Source organism: Uloborus diversus, chromosome 4, assembly GCF_026930045.1.
Source record: "Uloborus diversus isolate 005 chromosome 4, Udiv.v.3.1, whole genome shotgun sequence".
Classification (NCBI taxonomy): Eukaryota; Metazoa; Arthropoda; class Arachnida; order Araneae; family Uloboridae; genus Uloborus; species Uloborus diversus.
This window is the reverse complement of record NC_072734.1, coordinates 186598060-186617045: the sequence shown is the minus strand read 5'-3', so window position 1 is coordinate 186617045 and position 18986 is coordinate 186598060. Positions and strand designations below refer to the sequence as shown.

The 18986-nt window shown below is 31.0% G+C and overlaps 1 protein-coding gene across 1 annotated transcript in view; it reads right to left on the bottom strand.

Moving 5' to 3' along the window:
• Positions 1-1016: 1016 nt before the first annotated feature.
• LOC129219996 (legumain-like) overlaps positions 1017-18986 on the bottom strand; it is a 30685-nt gene continuing 12715 nt past the window's right edge. Inside the window, exons 4-13 of the mRNA XM_054854321.1 lie at positions 12571-12656; positions 11441-11513; positions 11283-11348; positions 8749-8818; positions 7653-7771; positions 7465-7554; positions 5496-5570; positions 4126-4242; positions 1394-1558; positions 1017-1297 (exon numbers count right to left, since the gene is read on the bottom strand). Coding sequence (XP_054710296.1) covers positions 1172-1297; positions 1394-1558; positions 4126-4242; positions 5496-5570; positions 7465-7554; positions 7653-7771; positions 8749-8818; positions 11283-11348; positions 11441-11513; positions 12571-12656 — 987 coding nt within the window. The 3' untranslated portion in view covers positions 1017-1171. The remainder of the gene's footprint in view (positions 1298-1393; positions 1559-4125; positions 4243-5495; positions 5571-7464; positions 7555-7652; positions 7772-8748; positions 8819-11282; positions 11349-11440; positions 11514-12570; positions 12657-18986) is intronic.

Below are 18986 nucleotides of genomic sequence, written 5' to 3'. Positions count from 1 at the left end.
AAAATAGATGTCAATAGAAAAGTTCAAAGTCTTTCCTTTCCGTTGCAATATGTTGTGACACAGGAATTGTGCTAAAAAGAGCAAGCCTGATCTATACATTTTGATTCCCCTGCAACAAAATATGTAGGGCCCCTCCCTAGTGGCCAGCAGTGTCTCTTATTAAAGTGAATAAGCCTTAATGCTAGATTTTTTTTTTTTTCTTCAATTTCTAGGGCCGTTAGCCCCTTTTAGGACGCGGGCCTCTCGCACTGCGGGTCCGCAGATCTGGGCTTGCTAATGTGTAAAGTTACATGTTTCTGGTGCAAGGGATTAAGAGATAGGACATTTTGATTTTGCCTTTATGAACTGGGAGAGTCGAGCTTGTTGCTCTTTGTGCTATAAGTTGTACATAAAAAGGCTTCAAAAAGAAAGTTAGCTGAACTTGAGATTAATAAAAAGTATGAAATATTAAAATTAACTGAAAACGGAAAAAGCCAGAGAATATTAGCTGGCACATATGGAATTTCTAAAACTAAAGTGTCTAATATAGTTAAAAACAAGGAAAAACTAACAAAATTATTTGAATAGTATTTTTAATTATTGTTTCACTTTCAGTAATGTTAAACAATGAAAGTGAGTTGAACAGCAAGAGTAAGGGTGAATTCCTCAAAAAATGAATACATGGTGCAAGAAATGACAAAAAAAAATTATTACCGCCCTTTATAAGTTGACCACCTGTCTAAGTTGACCACCAAAGTACTGCACCGCGAGTGGTCAACTTACACAGGTTTCACTGTAGTATATTTCTTTATGAAAAGGGTCTATTCAGCTATCGTGATTTTCATTAGGGAATACTTAACTAATTTTGTGTTTTTTGTGAAAGATCTATTTTCGCGAACATTAAATTAGAGCAAGGCATTTTCTGAAAGAGAACTTTTCTATTTGAAGGAAAATGCCATTTTCGGCCCGGTAGTTCTGTGTTTGTAATGCATGTACTTATATTGAAATGTATTTCAGTGACAAACTTATTAACAACATTTTAAACAGTTCTAAATAAATATTTAATGCGCAAAAACACAATAAATATAGTGCAACAGTGTATACAATAAAAGCTTAAACATTAATGTAGTAAATAGTTTTTTGTACAATATATGCATTTTTTTCACTGGAATTTTTATTGCACGGGATTAAGTTAAAGAATGCCATGAACAGGTGGGTGAACACAAACTCTTTCCATTGCCGACTCGATCCTGCTTGGAGAGATTTTCTTTTCACATAAGTTGACCAAAACATACATAAAATCCAATGCATACGGATTCTAAAACAATAAAAGAACAATATATATATGTTCCATTATGCTTCAATACTATATTTTTATTAATAATAAACTATTCAAAGATGATGAAATAGCTACCTTGGATATCTGAAAGCACTCTTCATTGAAAATGCTTCGAATTTTGTCATAGCATTCAAAGCTCTTCAATGGATAGTGCTTGTGTAAAACTTCAGATTTTAAGTTGTCATCATGAAATATTTCAGTCACAAGATCAGATACTTTTTCAGATAAAAAGTTGCGGTTCTGCAAATAAATGGAAAGGGGGGAAAAGAATAATTAGTAGGCAAATTAAGGATTAGATTAAACAACAAGCATTATTAAACCAAAACACAGACTGACAGACAGACACTTTCCCCTTTCAAAACTCCACAATTTAATTTTGCGATGTTTATTTAATTATTTTCTTTATTTTCAACTTATTATTGCTCTTTGCGATATATTCACCATGCAAAAAACCGCCTTTCATATTTTTTAAAAAATATATGCAGAAGAGTAGGCAGAAAAGAGTTACTTGGAAAATATTTGATGATCCTTTTCAGGTGATGTAATTTTTAGCCTACTTTCCTGTTAAAAACAAAAGTAAGAAGAAAAAGCATGAAAGAATCTTAATGCATCTTAAAAACATCGCTAAAAACAAAAAAAGTAAAAAATAATAAGATAACTTAAAAAATATTGAATAATTAAAAATTGGAAAGTTGGGTATTGAGATGGGGGAAGATGTGTCTCCGTTTGTCTGTCTGTCCTGTCCTAAAGATCTTCACAAAGAAACCTCACTCCCATATCTTACTTTTTGATTTGAACAATTTTTTGTTCAATTTTGAATATTTCAAAAAAAAAAAAAAAAACTTAACATTTGTGCTCATGGAAAATTCAAAGCAGATATAAATACTGAACTTAGAGGTGAATCTTTCTTCTAACAAACTTTGTTGCAAAAAGCTCTAAATGAAGAACATGTATAGAAAATATTTTTTTGATTTGAACAATTTTTGTTCAATTTTGTTCAAATCCTTTAACATTAGAGCTTACAGGAAACTAAAACTCAATATAGATTCCGCACTTAACGGTGGATTTACTGCAAACAAAATCTGTTGGAAATAGCACTTGAGGACATATAGCTATCGACTCCGAGAACTTTGGGACACTTGTCTTTGACTTCTGTGCCCAAAAATTACGAATATACGATTTATTATGTAATTGCAATATTTAAATAAAGCTTATTACTGCAATTTTAACATTAAATTGAATTTTAGTTTATGGAAAATATACAATACCTAACTAAATATGAAAATGAATATTCATATAATTTTGCCAATAGTAATCTTTTAGAAGTGTATGATAATAGACTGAAACAGTTTCCTTTCCTTGAAAAGATATTTACTTTTTCAACCTCGTATAAGTCAAGTTGGAAGTAAAAATTTTTTAGAAGCTCAAGTCCAAACAATAATGCATCAAATATTGAAACCACATATCAATTTACTGTATTGTGCAAACTTTCATGAAACAAATGCTGATGTTAGATAATGCTTCAAATTAAATATATATATACATATATATATATATTTGTAAGGTATACTACTATTTACATTTTGCAAGATAAAAAGATGCATTTATATTTGAAAAATATTTTCAAAATCAGCATGTGAAGAAAATGCAGCTGAATTTAAGGTGACTTTTTATTTTTTTTTTTTTTTTGAATTTATCAAAAAACTCTTCTCGGCTGCTTCTACATTTCTCAAACGGACCCCTCCAGTCACATGGCAATCTACATCGTTTTAGACGCCGTGAGAAATCATTAAGCTACTCGCACAAATCTCCCAATGCACATATTTTCCCCCTTTCTAACCAGACTTCTTAAAACACAGAAATTCAACAGTATATGACTCCTTGTCCTCTGAAAAAAACCCTGGAGTCGACCAATAGGCTTACGGAAACGAAGCTGGGCTAGGGTTGCCAGATCTTTCCAGAGAGCAAGCGGATTGAAACGAAACAGCTTCCTCCTGCCACCAGCTAGGGGGGAAAAATACCTATCGGGCGATTTTGACACAATCCGGCAACACAGCAGCAGCATAAATGCTCTGAAGAAAACACGAGGCAAAATGCCCAGTTGAGTTCAACAGGTAGCTTGGGGAAACCGAAAGTTTTATTTGGCTACTTTTCAAGTGAATCAGGTTTTTTTTAAAATTTTTTAGAGGATTTTTTTGAACAAACAATTATGATTTGATTGAAAAAAGTTTTGAAGTGAACCGTAGCTAAAAACCATAAAAATTGGGAGTCTATCCTTAAGCCTGTAAGTTTAAGTGACATCCATAAATTTTATGGATAATCCATAAATGTTGGCAAGTCTGTTAATGCGTTTAAATCTTTTAACCAAAATGCATCATCTCAAAACTGAAATAATATGCAGGGCCACTGAGAGTCAGGGAGGGGGGTTTTGTGAGTTTAATCGCCAGGCTCTCTTTCCCCATAAAATTCATAAAATTTATACTACTCTGATTCTGAGCTGGACCACTTAAAGGACTAGGTCCCTTATTTCTGACTAAGGTGACATGGCCAATCTTCGGCCCTGATAATGTAAAAGAACTTAAAGCACATATAACTGGGATGTCAATTGTCGTAACTTTGGGAGGGACTTGAATGATTCCACTGAATGAGATCCCTTTCAAACAGAAGTATTGTCTGAAAACTGCTGTTGTTGACATGTCATGTGTATGTGTTGTGTATTGCATGTTTAATTCAAATTAAAAGCTATGTGTGTGTGTGTGAAAAGCTATGTGTACAATATCAGAATGAAGGAATAGGTAATGAAATACCCTGATCATTTTGTTCAACTTTTTCAACAATTTGCTTTGTTCTTCAACTGAGTTAGATCTTGCAAACCTCCTCTTCACCCTTTCAAGAGGAACATCACGACTTCTAACGGAATTCAGCTGCATAAAGAGATAGAATAGTCAAATATATGAAACTACATTAAAGATTTGTTTGCATATAAAGACACACACACATTGCATTATTTTTTAGAAAAAGTATTACATAAAATTTAAAAAATACATAAAAGTATTACAATGAAACTGAAAAATTTTCAGATATTAAAGCATCTAAGAATTTCTAATCTCTAAGAAATTTATTATGGTTTTAGTTTGCACCCTTTTCTACCATTAATCACCTGAAAAGGGGGTAATAAGTTGCATTAAATAAAAATAGTACAAATGGTTATATTCACAGAAAAATCTCAGAGATCTTTTTGTTCGAATTCATTATTTTTAAACATGCAAATATAGTTCAGCATATAAGTATCACACCAGTTAAAATGTATTATTAATTTATTACTTTTTGCAGCCAAACCATTAATTAATTCATGAGATATTTAGTATCATTAATATATATATATATATATATATATATATATATATATATATTCAAAATGCAGAGATTTATGAATTGTGTACATTTTACATTATCTGATGAAGCAAACATAGTTAAGCAATAGATACTCTCAAACTAATGATTTTCTTTAAACTTGGAATAAAAATCATGGAATACTTTTTTCTAAACAAAAGGTACCATGTGTTCACCCCAGCACCCCTGACAACCTGTATACAAAAATGTCATGATGATCAGTTGGGTAGTTAAGGTGTGAAAAGGGTAACAAACAAAGTTCCTGGATTAGACTTTTTTTCCCGATCTTATAACAAGAAAAATTTTCAAACAAAACTTTCATTACATAATTGTTTACATTGCAAAATTTTTGTTTTGCATTGATTCTCATATATTAAAAACCTCACTTTTTATTGAACACTATTAAATCCCCAAATTGTAGAAGTCAAGCGAAAAATAGATCCAACAGGAAGAAACTTATAGAAAAGGACAGGACCCACAATGGGTTGTCGAGCCAGTGATGTTGATGATGAAACTCTCTTTTTATCTATATAGCTTTTCGTAAAGTTACTTAGTTTGTCAGACTAAAACCACTTTAGTTAGAGACAAGTCATTTTCACAATATTCCACGCTATTTTCCACTAAATTTGAGACCATTTTTCATAAAATCTTCAAAACAAAATATCAAACAAGGAGTAGGCAAGATAACTAGTTGAACTATTGAGTAAACACTTTAAATCAAAGATACACTCATCCTTTTAAAAGCTTGATTAGATAACTTAATAATTAAAAATGCATAACTCACAGGAACTTTGGGCATTACAATAGATGTTGATGATTTTCGGCCTTGAAACTCACTAACATGCATCTTGGCTATTTTCTGAAAAAGAACGAGATTAGGTTATCAAACTTCAGAAGCAAACATTTGTACTGACAACCTTGGTATAAAACAATTTTACAAAAAAAAAAAAAAAAAAAAAACTTAGTTTATGACAATTTATAATTAACTTCAAAAATAGAACATCAGTAACATTTTTTTTTGTAACTAATTTTATCAACTATAATGTTTATCTTTGTGCAACAAAAAAGTTAAAACATTTTAATGAAGTTAAAATTTCACAATTAGCAATAAGGATTGCAGATAGGAATTCCAGGTTACAAGGTTTCAATGCAAAAAACAAAAATATAAAAAAATGCTACATAAAAGTTTATACTGATTGTTTTGAAGGGAAAAAAATCAACAATTTTTGTGTAAAAATCATTTTATCACCTTATTTTTTAATTTTGTTTTCTATTTTGCACATCTTATAAAGTTTGAGCTCATACAAAAGAATAACAAGTGTTTCATCTTAATTTTATAGCGGTGTGTCTGTGAGTATGGCATTTCTAAAGCAGTCTAAATAAAGGCACCCCATTGATAAAATATCCTGTTGCCTTCATCTATCTCTGCCTGTTAAGGGTCTATAAGTATAAGGGGTTCCAGAGAGCTTTTGATTTTCAAAAGAGATTAACAAATTGAAAAATCCAGGTTAGCTGATCCCAGAGCCTGTTGCTGATCTTCATTGTTTTTACTTTCTTCAATATTTAATACATAGAAGATTGGTTTTGTGCAAATTTTCACATTTCGACTGATTCAAACGTTTTGAGGTGTGCTGAGTCCATTTCGACCATTTTTGGAAAATGTCTGTCTGTGTGCGTGTCCGTATGTGTGTGACTGGTTTTTGTGGTAACTCTACAGCAAAAACTACTGCATAAAATCGACGAAATTTGGTACACTTATGTGAACTTGTGCTCATTGGGTTTTTGTGCAAATTTCTCCAAGGGGGTGGAGCAATGGAACGTTTCTTGAGTTATGCATGCCTGCTATTCCCCAGGAAGTACCTGCCATAATGAAACAAAATTTGGTCCATATGTTGCCCCTAACGTGTACAGGTGCTGATTTAATTTTGGTGTCAATAGCTAAAACAGGGGCTGAGCTATAGAACATTTGTTGTCGTCAATTGTGTCTGCTGTATTGCAAGAAATAATGAACGGAATCAAACAAAAATTTATCGACAAGTAGCCCTTAGACGAGAGCTGATTTATTTTGGCGTCAAGAGCTGAAAAGGGGGTGGTTGCAATTGAAGGTTCTTTCTTTTTCATTGCGAGTGCTATTTAGTGCTATATCTCAAAAAGTAATGCACGTTCTGGATGAAATTTTGAATAAACGTGAACCTATATGTAAACAAGTGTTGGTTCAATTTTGGCGCCAATCGCTCCAAGAGATGCTGATTTTTTTTAAAACTTTTTTGTGAATAAAAATAGCTTTATTAACCCAATAATAAGAAAGATAAATTATAATAGACTATCGTCTGCGTATTTCTCATGGTTTAATTGAATGGAAATGATCAGAAATATTATCCCAATGATTTGATATTTTTAACTTTTGCCATCTTATGTTTGTTAACAAATAAAATTTGCAATTAATTCAAGCAATGCTTTTAAAATAATTTTCAATTTTCGCTCTTTGCTTTGCTTTTGCGATAATTCAAAAATTGGGACAGTCCTCAAGGATTGGGACGGTTTTTCGTGTGCATAATTTTATTTTTTCTGGGAATACTGCTTTCTCCTCAAGCATGGGGAAGGGTCAGAAGTCAACAGAAATATATAGAAGAAAATTTCGTGATGACCACAACATACTAGTTATATTTGTAGTTTATTTTTTGGAAACTTAACAATAATTTTCTTAAAAAAAACTTACATACATTATGTAATTATAATAATATTATCGTTACCATATCTCCAAATTCTTGCACATGACTTTCATTCACTTCTTTCTTAACAATTTTAAATTGCTGATACAAAGTTTCCACTGTCAGTTCTTCCTAAAATAAATTTTAAAAAACAAGACAAATAAATTCATTATCAATGTTCATTAAAATTGCATGCATAAATGAGTTAATATCGTTCCAATGCTACATACTTTATCAGAATCCTCCATCCATTTAACACTGTAAGTATCTCCCAAATAAGTATCTCTTTGTTCATCATAATAGCATGCATAAGAAGATTCTTCCGAATTTGCAGCAGTTGTTGCATACACTAAAAAAAAAAAAAAAAGTTATTTGAATTTTGACATTTTGAATTCAAATTACATTTTTCGCAATCACGAATGTGTCTCTGTGTATGTAGGCGTGTGTGTTTGTGTCTGTGTGCAGGCTTGAGTGTGTAGGTATGTGTGTATGTATGTAAATGTGTGTATGTGTATATGCATGCATGTGAGTAGATGTGTGTATGTATGCGTGTGTGTGTGTAGTAGGATATGGACACAACCTGGAGACTGTTTTTGCTGGAGGAGCAGCATCGAGAGAGGCTGGTCAACGGTTGTGCTGCAGAGGGAGGCGGGGGGGGGGGGGGGGGTAAAATCACAGTACGCCAAAAAACAGTCAAATGAGAACAATAAGCAATGTGATTGCTCAAAAAAAAAAAAAAAAACTGAACTTGTTTCTGGCAAATAAAAGTCCTTGTAACCAAGGTTTCCATATTTTTGAATTATAGTTGATTGTTTTGTGCTTCTAAAAGTTTTAGTCTTGCATAAAGTTCAGACTTTCTTTTCATATTTTTTGTTCACACTAAATATTGTACAGAAAGAACACCAATAAATCAGACCACTTTAAATAGACAGAATACATGAAGCAATCACCAAAAAAAAAAAAAGTTATGCAGTAAGAAACGTGCATTGCTGTAATTTTTAATGGAAGATATTGCCAAATAAATTGATAATATATTTATTTAAAAATAATAACAATAAAATCATCAATGAGTAGAATAAAATGGCGTCTTTTTCAATTGTCAGTACATTTTGATAAAACACTCATAAAAAAGAACCAATAAGATGCGAAAATATTTATTGTGTTTGCAAAAAAAAAAAAATCTGCTGATGAAAGGGAATTGTCATATTTTTTTTTCTAAGCAAAAAGAGTTATTAGTTGAAAACCTAACAAAATATCTATGAAAGTTTAAAAAATATAACATTTTACATTACACATATTTCATTTCAAAAGCAAATCTATAACTACCATTAATATTGTCAGGCAACAAATTTTCAAACATAGATCCAGATTCACATGCTTCAATGTATATTACCATCTAAAAAAGAAAACTTATTACTAAGAAAAATCAATACTTCAAAAAAAAAAAAAAAAAAGACATGTATACATGTATTTTGCCTTTGAAAATTACAAACAAAAATAAGTGCAATGCATAAATATCAGCTTGATATGGTAGCTATAAGATGGAAGAAACATGAAAATGACAAAGAAAAAGTGATAATTGCAGGGTTTTTATAAACATAACAACCCACCGTATAAGAGTAGACAATTGAGGAAGTTAGCACTATTTGTGTGTGGGGGGAGGGGACAACATTTAAAATCATGCTGTTTGAAAACTGAGCAATCCTGATAAAGTTAATTTTGGGACAAAAAACATAGAAAAGGGAAATTTCCATAGGGGAGAGAATAAATGAAAAAGGATCAAATAATCGTTGTGCTACAATATGATAAAAGTGAAAAGCCAACGTAAATAAAGCACAAATTCTGAAGAAAATACAGCATATAGCTATTTCAAGGCTACAATGAAGCCTCTTCATCAGTGCAAAAAGCTCACCAACATAACCAGAAAGTCGCGAGAGAACTAACTAAATTGTTAGTTCACTTTTCTGGTTGTGTTGGTGAGCTTTTTGCACTGATGAAGAGGCTCCATTGTAGCTTTGAAATAGCTATATGCTGTATTTTCTTCAGAATTTGCTTTATTTACATTGGTTTTTCATTTTTATCAGGACAGAGTATTTTAACTTATTGAACGAAAGATATAGATGAAAGACTCACATAGAGCCTGGTAATTTTATCAATAAAATGCCTTAAAAACACAACAGTAACCAAGCTTTGGGACTATGCCAAAATCTCCATAGTGAGGTTACTTGCAAACTATTGTATGCTGAAATTAAGAATGACTAACAATACTAAGAAATTTTACACCAAACTACAAAGTAGTAACTTTAGAGAATGAAAGCATTTTGATGCTTGAGGAAATAAAGTTTCGGTACACTATGGAAAGCACTGAATGGCTGCTTTGCTTAATCAGTAAAATCTAGCAGTATTAACAATATTGTACAAATGATGTCACATAGTCTATGGGGGATGAAAGTGGCAAAATTAAAAATTTGGAGATAATCAGTACAAATGGTAGGTGAACTTCTCCTCCGTCTTGGAGCAAGAGATAGTACTAGTGGCTCTGGTAGGAGCTGCTACACAGAATATTTAGAAAAAAAAAATCAATGGAAGCTCTACCTAGACCCAAAACTTTAAACGCGTTTTACTCAAAACTTGAAAATGTCCACTTACATCCCTTTGCTTCTCACTGCCTCATTTCATCTTTGTGTGGAAGTCTCCCACACGGAATATTTTTAAAGGGGGATTTAAGAAACTTTTGTGGGAATCCTCCATTCCTGTCTGAAATTGGCCACAGGAAATAAGGCGTTTCACTACATTCAACCGGAAATTAAATTATAGTCCTTGAAAGAAAAAGTTAAGAGAAGAGCAGTGGATCCATAATGGTCAAAATTTATAACGGTAATCAGAGATATTGTTAGAGTTTTTTCAAGGGGTGAAAACACTACTTGACATTTTCTTAGAGGAGTGAAATACATTTTGGAGGAGTGAAACATATGAAAACAGTAAATCTCATAATAGTGATATATTGCACAAAAAATTTCTTGAAACATATGAAAACAGTAAATGTCATAATAGTGATATATTGCACAAAACGTTTCCCTAAAGATAAGAATGAAGATGAGAAAAAAAGAAAAGAGGTGTACTTTTTTGGTTCTTTAACCTTTACAATGTGTGACACGTTGAATTCAAAAAAAAAAATTAAAAATCGTTCAAACCAATGATCACGGGAAAAATAGCCTCAGTCCAATCTTCAAATAAAATGAAAATCCCCTTTTATTTACGATAAAATAACAATTTCAAAGGAACATAAAATTAAAAAAATATTTTTTGATACATAAAATATTGAAAATAGGGATATAAATAGTTCTTAATTACAAATATTAAATAGTTAAAATTAACACTGTCAAAAATGAATAAAACATAAAACAAAAAAAAAAAAAAAAAAAAAATCACCAGAAAGTGGACTTGGATCATTTTTTCAGCAAACCCTTAAAATGTAAATATTTGTTACATTGAAATTCCCTCCTCCCACCATTCTACACGATGCAAAACTACCATTAATTTTATTCGAGATACATAGTATGAAAAAATGATTTACTAAATTTTTGAGGTGTGTTTTCGATTTTGAATGAGTGAAATGCAATTGTAGGGGCATTAAAATATCTCTGATGGTAATACAATTGAAAGTATATGAGCATATAGAAATAAGTATACAGAAGTAGTTAGCCAAAACAGAATATTTTAATTGAAAAAAAATCTATAGATGAAAGTGTTACTACAAACAGTTTAATGCACAAATTAAAAAACATATTGAAACGGAATGAAAAACAATTTATTCTGCTCAAAGCTTCAATGTGAAATTGAAACAGAAAATATCATACCTTGCCATATTTTTTATGTTTGCTCATGTAATTTATTGTTTTGTTCAGCTGCCTAGCAGTAAGTTCCTAAATGAATATTAAACATTAAAATCAAATTAGTAACAATACAAATAAAAAAATGCAATAACAGCAATAATAGAGGGAAAATAACAGCTTACACTTTCTGGAAAGGCAATCAACCCTGGTGCTCCATGATCAGCAAAATACACAAATACATGATCATTAGGACCACTGAAATCATTATGCAATTAAATAAATTAAAATCAACACACTTTGAAATTCTTTTATTAAAATACAGTTGACCTCTTTTAATATGATCACTTTTAATATGAAATGACGCTAAAACAAATATTATGTTCCTTACATTTGGTTTGTTATCTAATTGCATTAAAATTTTCACGTATAATACGTACATTAAATTGAAAGTATTGGATAAGATGAATAAAAATTTCTGACCTCTTTGTTTCAAGTAAAGAGGTCAGAGATTTTTGTTTATGAATGAATACGGTAATTTTCTTTTTTAGAAATTATTTATCATTTTGTTATATAGAAGAAGTCCCATTGTGTATGGAGAAGAAAATATTAAATATTTTGCTTAGAAAATAAAACCCGTACATTTGTTTACCTGTGGACATTACAATGTACTTGAAGAAAAATCTGTTCATCTTCCATCGTGGATTACAACCTATTCCGCAAGTGTTGATTATCATCTTCCTTTTTCAATATTTTCCAAAAAACATTCATTTATAAGAAATAAGTGATTTTTTCTGAATTTACTTATCGTCAGATTACAATGCGTGTATTAGTAGTTAATATTTTTAAAATATAGATAAGCATTCCCTCCTTTTCTCACAGTATCACTCATTCACAGTTGTTACAAATTATGGCTAATACGAAAATTTTCGTGGATTTTTGACATTTTGTATTAACCAAGCTCAGTGGCATATCCAGGACTTTTCCAAGGGGAGAGTTTGATCATACGATAATTTTTAATGATATATATATATATATATATATATATATATATATATATATATATATATATAATTAAAAATCATAAAAAGTTCACAAAAGTTCACAATTCAACCTAAATTTTTGTCAAAGGGGGGGGGGTTAAACCCCCAAACCCTCCTTCTTGTATATGCTACTGAACAAGCTCAACAATATTTAATAACAGAGAAAAATCTGAAGGTTATGTAACATCGACGAAGCACAAAACAAATTCTGCACATTTGTTCCAGAAATGATACTAAATACTGCAATAATCACATGTATATAAAAACTGCACCTTTCTAAAACTTTTCCACTGCCAACACCATTAAGTGATTGTTTGTCTCCTTTCAATACAGCCATGAAATTTTCTGGCGTAACATCCTAGAAAATTCAATAACTCATAAGAGTAATCAAAATACTAAAAATAATTCAATAATATCCATTAAGGAACATGATTAATGCAGATATTCATACATGAAGGGCATACATAAGGGAGAGGTCAAGGGGGCTCTGGCCTCTCCCGAAACCTAGGAGGGGGGAGTTTAAATAAAGGTAATCCTTTTTTGGTTTTAGTTTGCTCACAACAGGGTTCGCCGATATATATCATGATATATATCACAATATAAATCTGATATTTATTTTGAAAATATCATCATATTTTGATTTTTTTGATATTTATTTTTTCAATTAAGGTATTTTCAATGTAAAAATTATATTAATCTTTGTAATATTGTTCATTAATACAAATAACCAAAAAGTTATGTATCATATTTTTATGATGCATTCATACATCATTAATACAGCAAAGTAATAATATTCCTTTTTCAATTCATATTAATTTTTATTATTTGTAATGTAACAATTTTAATTCATATTATAAGTGGCTAAATAAATATTAAACGTTGGTCAGAAAAAAGAAAATGTCTTATGACTGTGCACCAATTAATGCACATTTTTTTATTTATGAATCATATAACTGTGTAAAAGTAGCTAACTGAAGAAAAATGAGAGAAACAGCTAATGCTAAATTAACTCCATTAAAATTGATAAAAATGTAAAACAGTATATATCTATATATATAAAAATGGAGTTTGGTAAATTTGTTCCCTAAGATCTCAGAAACTACCCGGCAGATTTGGCTGAAACTTTCACCTTTTGCTCATTTTGGTACTGGGGAGGTTTGTAGACCAGTTCGAAAAAAATCCGATTGATAGTTCCTTTTTTATTCTAATTTGTCCAAATTTTCGCATAAATGCCCCAATTTGATGGCGTAAAAATACGTGCACATTTTAAAATTATGTGTCCATCGAAAGCGCCTATTTTTCTGCTGAAGATGGTATCTGTTAGAAAGTTCTAAGTTGTATGAAAAACGAGCTATGAGCTTTTTTTGTTCCATGTTCGAAGGCTTTCCTCAACCCAATTCATTATTTAGTGTATCATCTCAACTCCCAGTTCATAGTTAGAATTGTTGAACGTTTTTGCGTTTCGTATGACTGTTTGAGGCTTTTCTCAAGTCAAATCTTAAAGTCACGTTTTTTCCCCTAAGATTGGCTAACAATAACTAGATTTGGTTGATTATTTTCCATTTAAAACGGAGCTTTAGTGTAATTAATGGTTTTTTTTTTAAATTATTTGTGCTGATTGGATTTTTTTAATCATTATCCAATCTAACAGCAGAAACCTCGCCAAAATTTATGCAAAAAGATTTCAGTAGCGAATGCATTTGGCAATTTTTTCAATTGTCGCGGTTTTTGAAGTCAAAGACTACGTAGTAATGTTTGTCAGCTTTCACCATGTAAACAAAATATCGTCAATCAAAGAATCTTTAAAAACTTTTTTTACTGTAAAATAATCCAGCAACTAAATTAGGCAAATCCATAAACAGCACAAAAACTTCCATTAATGTCACTTTGTGCACAAATTCAAACCATCGCCGAATTTTACTACTTATTTTGGAAACATTTCGGATGAAATTGTTTAGCGCCATTTTATGGTGACCAAAAGTATCTTAGCATATGACGACAATATCTCTTTAACAAAAATTAGTAACATACCGTTTTACAAAGTAAGGAGGGGGAGCATTATCCAAGGTATCCCAAAACGATTCCCGCAATTTCGGTAATATTTTAAATCGCACCAAGAACCCAAAATAATTGAAATTTTCCAAAATAACTAAAGCAAGTTTAAGGGGATCACGGGGCGCGCGGCTACATTTTTTTAAACAGTTCGTTCTTCAATAAACATACAGAGAAGGTAAGACTCCATGTAAAAAAAAATAAGTATTAACTGATAAATCTTTTTAAACATGTGAAGTTTCATTTCATATTTCGGAAATTCTTCAAATTTGTATAAGCTTTCGTAAATTTCGTTTCTAAATGAATATTATTTTGCTCTTTTTACTTACTGCTACTTTAGTTTTATGAGTAAGGAAGAAGCTAGATTTTAAATCACGTTAAAAAGGTGTGTTTTAAGTTCTTTCATTTAAAACAGAAAACAAATTCAAGTAACGATTGTTTCTCATAATTATTGCTAACCCAGGCAACGCCGGGTAATTTTGCTAGTTAGATATAAATAATGAAAGAAACCTTAATTTTAAATCTACATATTGTAATAATAATATCAGAAAATAAAGAGTGATTTTAGGATGCATTACTATTTGAAGGCTTTAGTTTGTGCTGATTGAAAATATCGGATAGATATCAAAATATCCAATATATATCAAAATATTGGATATTTTCAATATTTTCGAAAATATCATGATATTTTTGAACCCTGGCTCATAAATAATTTCCATACTTTTAGCTGCAAAAAAAAAAAAAAAGAATAAATAAACAAGGCATTGACAATTTAAAAAATAACAATACGACAGATGGCACCTTCAGAGGTGTAACCAGAAGTTAGGAGGTACATTCCCCTTATTCAAGAAAAGAAAAGAATGTGTCTTGGGAAAACAAAGTTATTTTAATAAGAAAAAACAAATAAAGTTGGGGAAAAAATCTTAATTTTTTAAAAAGAAATCTTTAAATTAAAAATTTTCAATGAATTATTGATTAGCAAATTATGTTCCCTTCTCTTTCTTTCATTCCCCCTTTTTTCCCCAAGTCAGTCTAAAAATAAGTGTCTTCAAAATACTACGCTCCTTAACTCTCCTCATCTACAATAAATTCAAAATAAGGTTTCAATATTCTGCTGGAGTAATAATGGGAAATTGTTGTCCTAAAAATGTATTTATTTAGGCATTTTTAGGACATCACCCTTCCCTCAACCAAAGATAGTCTGAAATTCTGTGTTAAAGATTTAAATTTTGAAATATTTTGGAGAATGTCTCTAAAAATAACCTGAAAAGCGTTTTTTTTTTTTTTTTTCATTTCAAAAATCTTTCAAAAGTGGACTCCCTTACCCTTAGGTAACCTAAAATTGATTTCAATTCTGAAAAAGAAAAAAAAAAACAGGAAGGAACCTCCTCTCTTTGCCCTTTCCTCTATTATTACAAAACATGTCTTGAGCTGTGCTTCAGTGTCAAAATATTTTGGGAGAGATCCCTCGATTCTTCTCAATTCCCTTAATGTCACCAAAGATAGTCTAAAACTGCATACTTAGAACTTTAATTTCAGGGTTTTCCAAAGGACCCCTGAAGCCCTACTGTCATCAAAGATAGCCTAAAATCAACATCAATTTTGAAAAAAGTTCCGAAGGGAGCCTAAACCTCTTCTATTCCTATCTACACACAAAATACGAAATATTCCAATTCAATTTTAAAACTTTATTTCTTGCAGTTCCGTCCTTGACACACAAATCTCCTTCTCTTGATACCCCCAAAAGATTGACTAAAAGAGTGTTTCTACAATTTCAGTTTCGAAGGTTTTCTAGGCAGGGTTGGCTTTCTGCCGGCAGAAACTAGTTTTTGCCGTGCCAGTGGCAGAAACTGGTTATAACCGGTAAAAACCGGCAGAAACTGGTAAAAACCGGCAAAAACTTAAAAGCGTCTTTAATAACTAAAGTAATTATTAAATGATATTTGTTTAAGTCAACTAAGAAATTAACTTTATTTCATCATTTAAAAAAATAAAATTCTATGCTAGTGCCCTTAATTTAGTTCAGAAAGGGAACTTTTCAATTGCAGATGCCCGAAAAATTTGGATTAATATTAGAAAGGACGAGAAATAATTCGGGTGCTTGGGAAAGAGGAGTGACATACAGAATTAAACAAGCATTACTGATTGTAATTTGAATGCTTATGTAAGCTTCATCTAAATTGCTTGTGATTGAAATTATCGTGTGCTTCAAGAAGAAAGTGCCCGAATTTTACTTGCCAATATTATTGTACGATATTTTGCCCTTATGTCATAGCTTTGCAAAATAAATTGACCCTATTTCTCGAAACTTATTTTTCCAGTCAAATTTGTACCATTTTTATAGTTACTGCATGGTAGACCAGTTTAGAAAAATATGCACTAGATGAAAGTTTCACAAACATTGCTTGTTCCTTGGTGCATTGCCTCCTAGCTCTTCTGTAGCAAGACTATTCTAAAATTTCTTATTTGTGCACGTTAAATTGAGAAACTGTTTAGATTATAGAAAACACCTTTTCTAAGAGCCAACAGCAGAGTTAAGACAATGTCACATTTAAGCTTTAACTGAGAAGATATTGTAATTAAAGTATGCTTTGGGGTTTACAACTAATTATGTTTTTCCATGCATTTTCTATTGTATGTCAGTAATTAATTTTTTGTCATTTTGTGAGTTTTTGCCAGTTTCTGCCACAAATGTGGCAGAAAGTGGTTTTTGCCATGCCGGTTTTAACCGGTTTCTACCAGTGGTTTTAACCGCTTCGGCAGAAACTTGCCAACCCTGTTTTTAGGGGATTTCCACTGATGCCTTCTACCTCTGTCCTTCCTCTGATGTAATCAGAGGATTTAGAATTGGTGTTTTAAGAATTGTAACTTTTAGTAGGAATTTTGCTTTAAAATAATAAATTGCACACAAATAATCTCTTAGTATTAAACTTATCGTAGTTCTTATGGATTCTCTCCTTTTCTGTGGTTAAAAATGAAAAAAATAAGTAAATAAAACTCGAAAAAGAAGCTTGTAGGATGATGAACTGGGTGAAGCAGCCTTAGCCCCAACTTGGAAATATTAAAGATCTTCCACTATTGCTTCGCCCTCCAAAAAACTCAAATTACGCCAAAAAAAAAGTGGACAGAGGGGAGATAAGATTAATTATTTTGGCCCTTCTAAAATGAAAACATATACGCGCCACTGTCATACATGAACTACCAGTCCCTTTATCAAGCATTCTAAAAACTCAAATGACTCAAAAATATGGCTTTTACTTAAAGACTCATCCTTTTTGCGTCATTATAGTACAGCTGTACTAATATAAAAATTGTAACCATAATGGCAAATCAGGGCATTTATATTTTCTGTGCTCACTAGCGTAACATATGCTTTATACTCATGGATAAAAGCTTAGTAGCAGTTGCAATTATGAAATCTGAAAATTTGCCTATTTGCTATCACCAGTTCTTAGTGCCCAGGTGACAAGTGGAATAGGCTTAACGGAAGCAGTTGGAATTGTTAGGTCCCAACAAAAGGGCTGCACAAAATATTGCACCATCTTTTCCGTCATTGTTGTTAAAAAAAATACTACACCATATCCCTTAATTTTAATTAATCAAACTATTGAGATCAAGAGATGCAGTTGTAATAACAGTTTTTTAAAACAGAATCTAAATAATATTTCTAATCATTCAGCATTTCGCCATGCTAAGCACAAAATTGGTCTGCAGTCGAAGTCAAGCTCAAACTGAGAAATTGCTTTTTAAAGTTTTACGCTTCCATACATTTGATTTAGATACAACTTTGTCAGAAAGTTATTAAAAATATTTCCCATTTTTAAATGACAATATATCATTGTATTTGGTTAAACTATGTCACAAAGAACCACCTGGTGACAATAACTCAATCTTGTTAAGGGGTCTCAATAGTGTTACCATGCTAATGCGCTTAGAAAGAGAGCTCGATTTTTAAAAATCTGTACCTCCAAAGAAAAAATTCAGTAATTTGATTTTTTTTATGATTGTGAATGCATATATCAGTAAACAATTTGGTATACTTAGATTAGTTTTAAATAAGAAATTATTGTCTTCACAATAGAAAAATCAGAATGCCATTTTTCAAAATCGTGAAAATTGAACGTTTCACTCCATGTATTATGCTGAGCTAAGTAATTGGCTAATGTTTACAAAAGATCTTAAATGGCAAATATATTATAATTAAGTACTATACACCTTTTTTTAAAAAAAATTTAAAAAGTTAGATATTTTTTAACTTATAAAACCTAAAATTTCTTAAAAAACTGAGAATTGAGGGTAGAAATTGTCATAAAATATTTCTTTTTCACATATTTTAAGTCAAATTGCTGTATAAGTTTTAAAATAAGTTACAAAAAACATTCACAAAAAATTTCAAAGTAATAGAACAGCAAGTTTTTGAAATGTAATGAGCGAAACTCCAAATTTTGCGTTTTGAGAAAAATGCGTTTAAAGTGGGCGTGGCTGTAGCCTGTCAAACGCAAATTCCGGAAGTAAACAAATATATTTTGTTTAATATCTTGGGAAGTTTTTTCATCGTTTTTAGTGTCGATAAAAACTTGGTACTAAAATGTTCAGAATAAATGCCAGTATACAACATATTTAAAAAAAATGATTT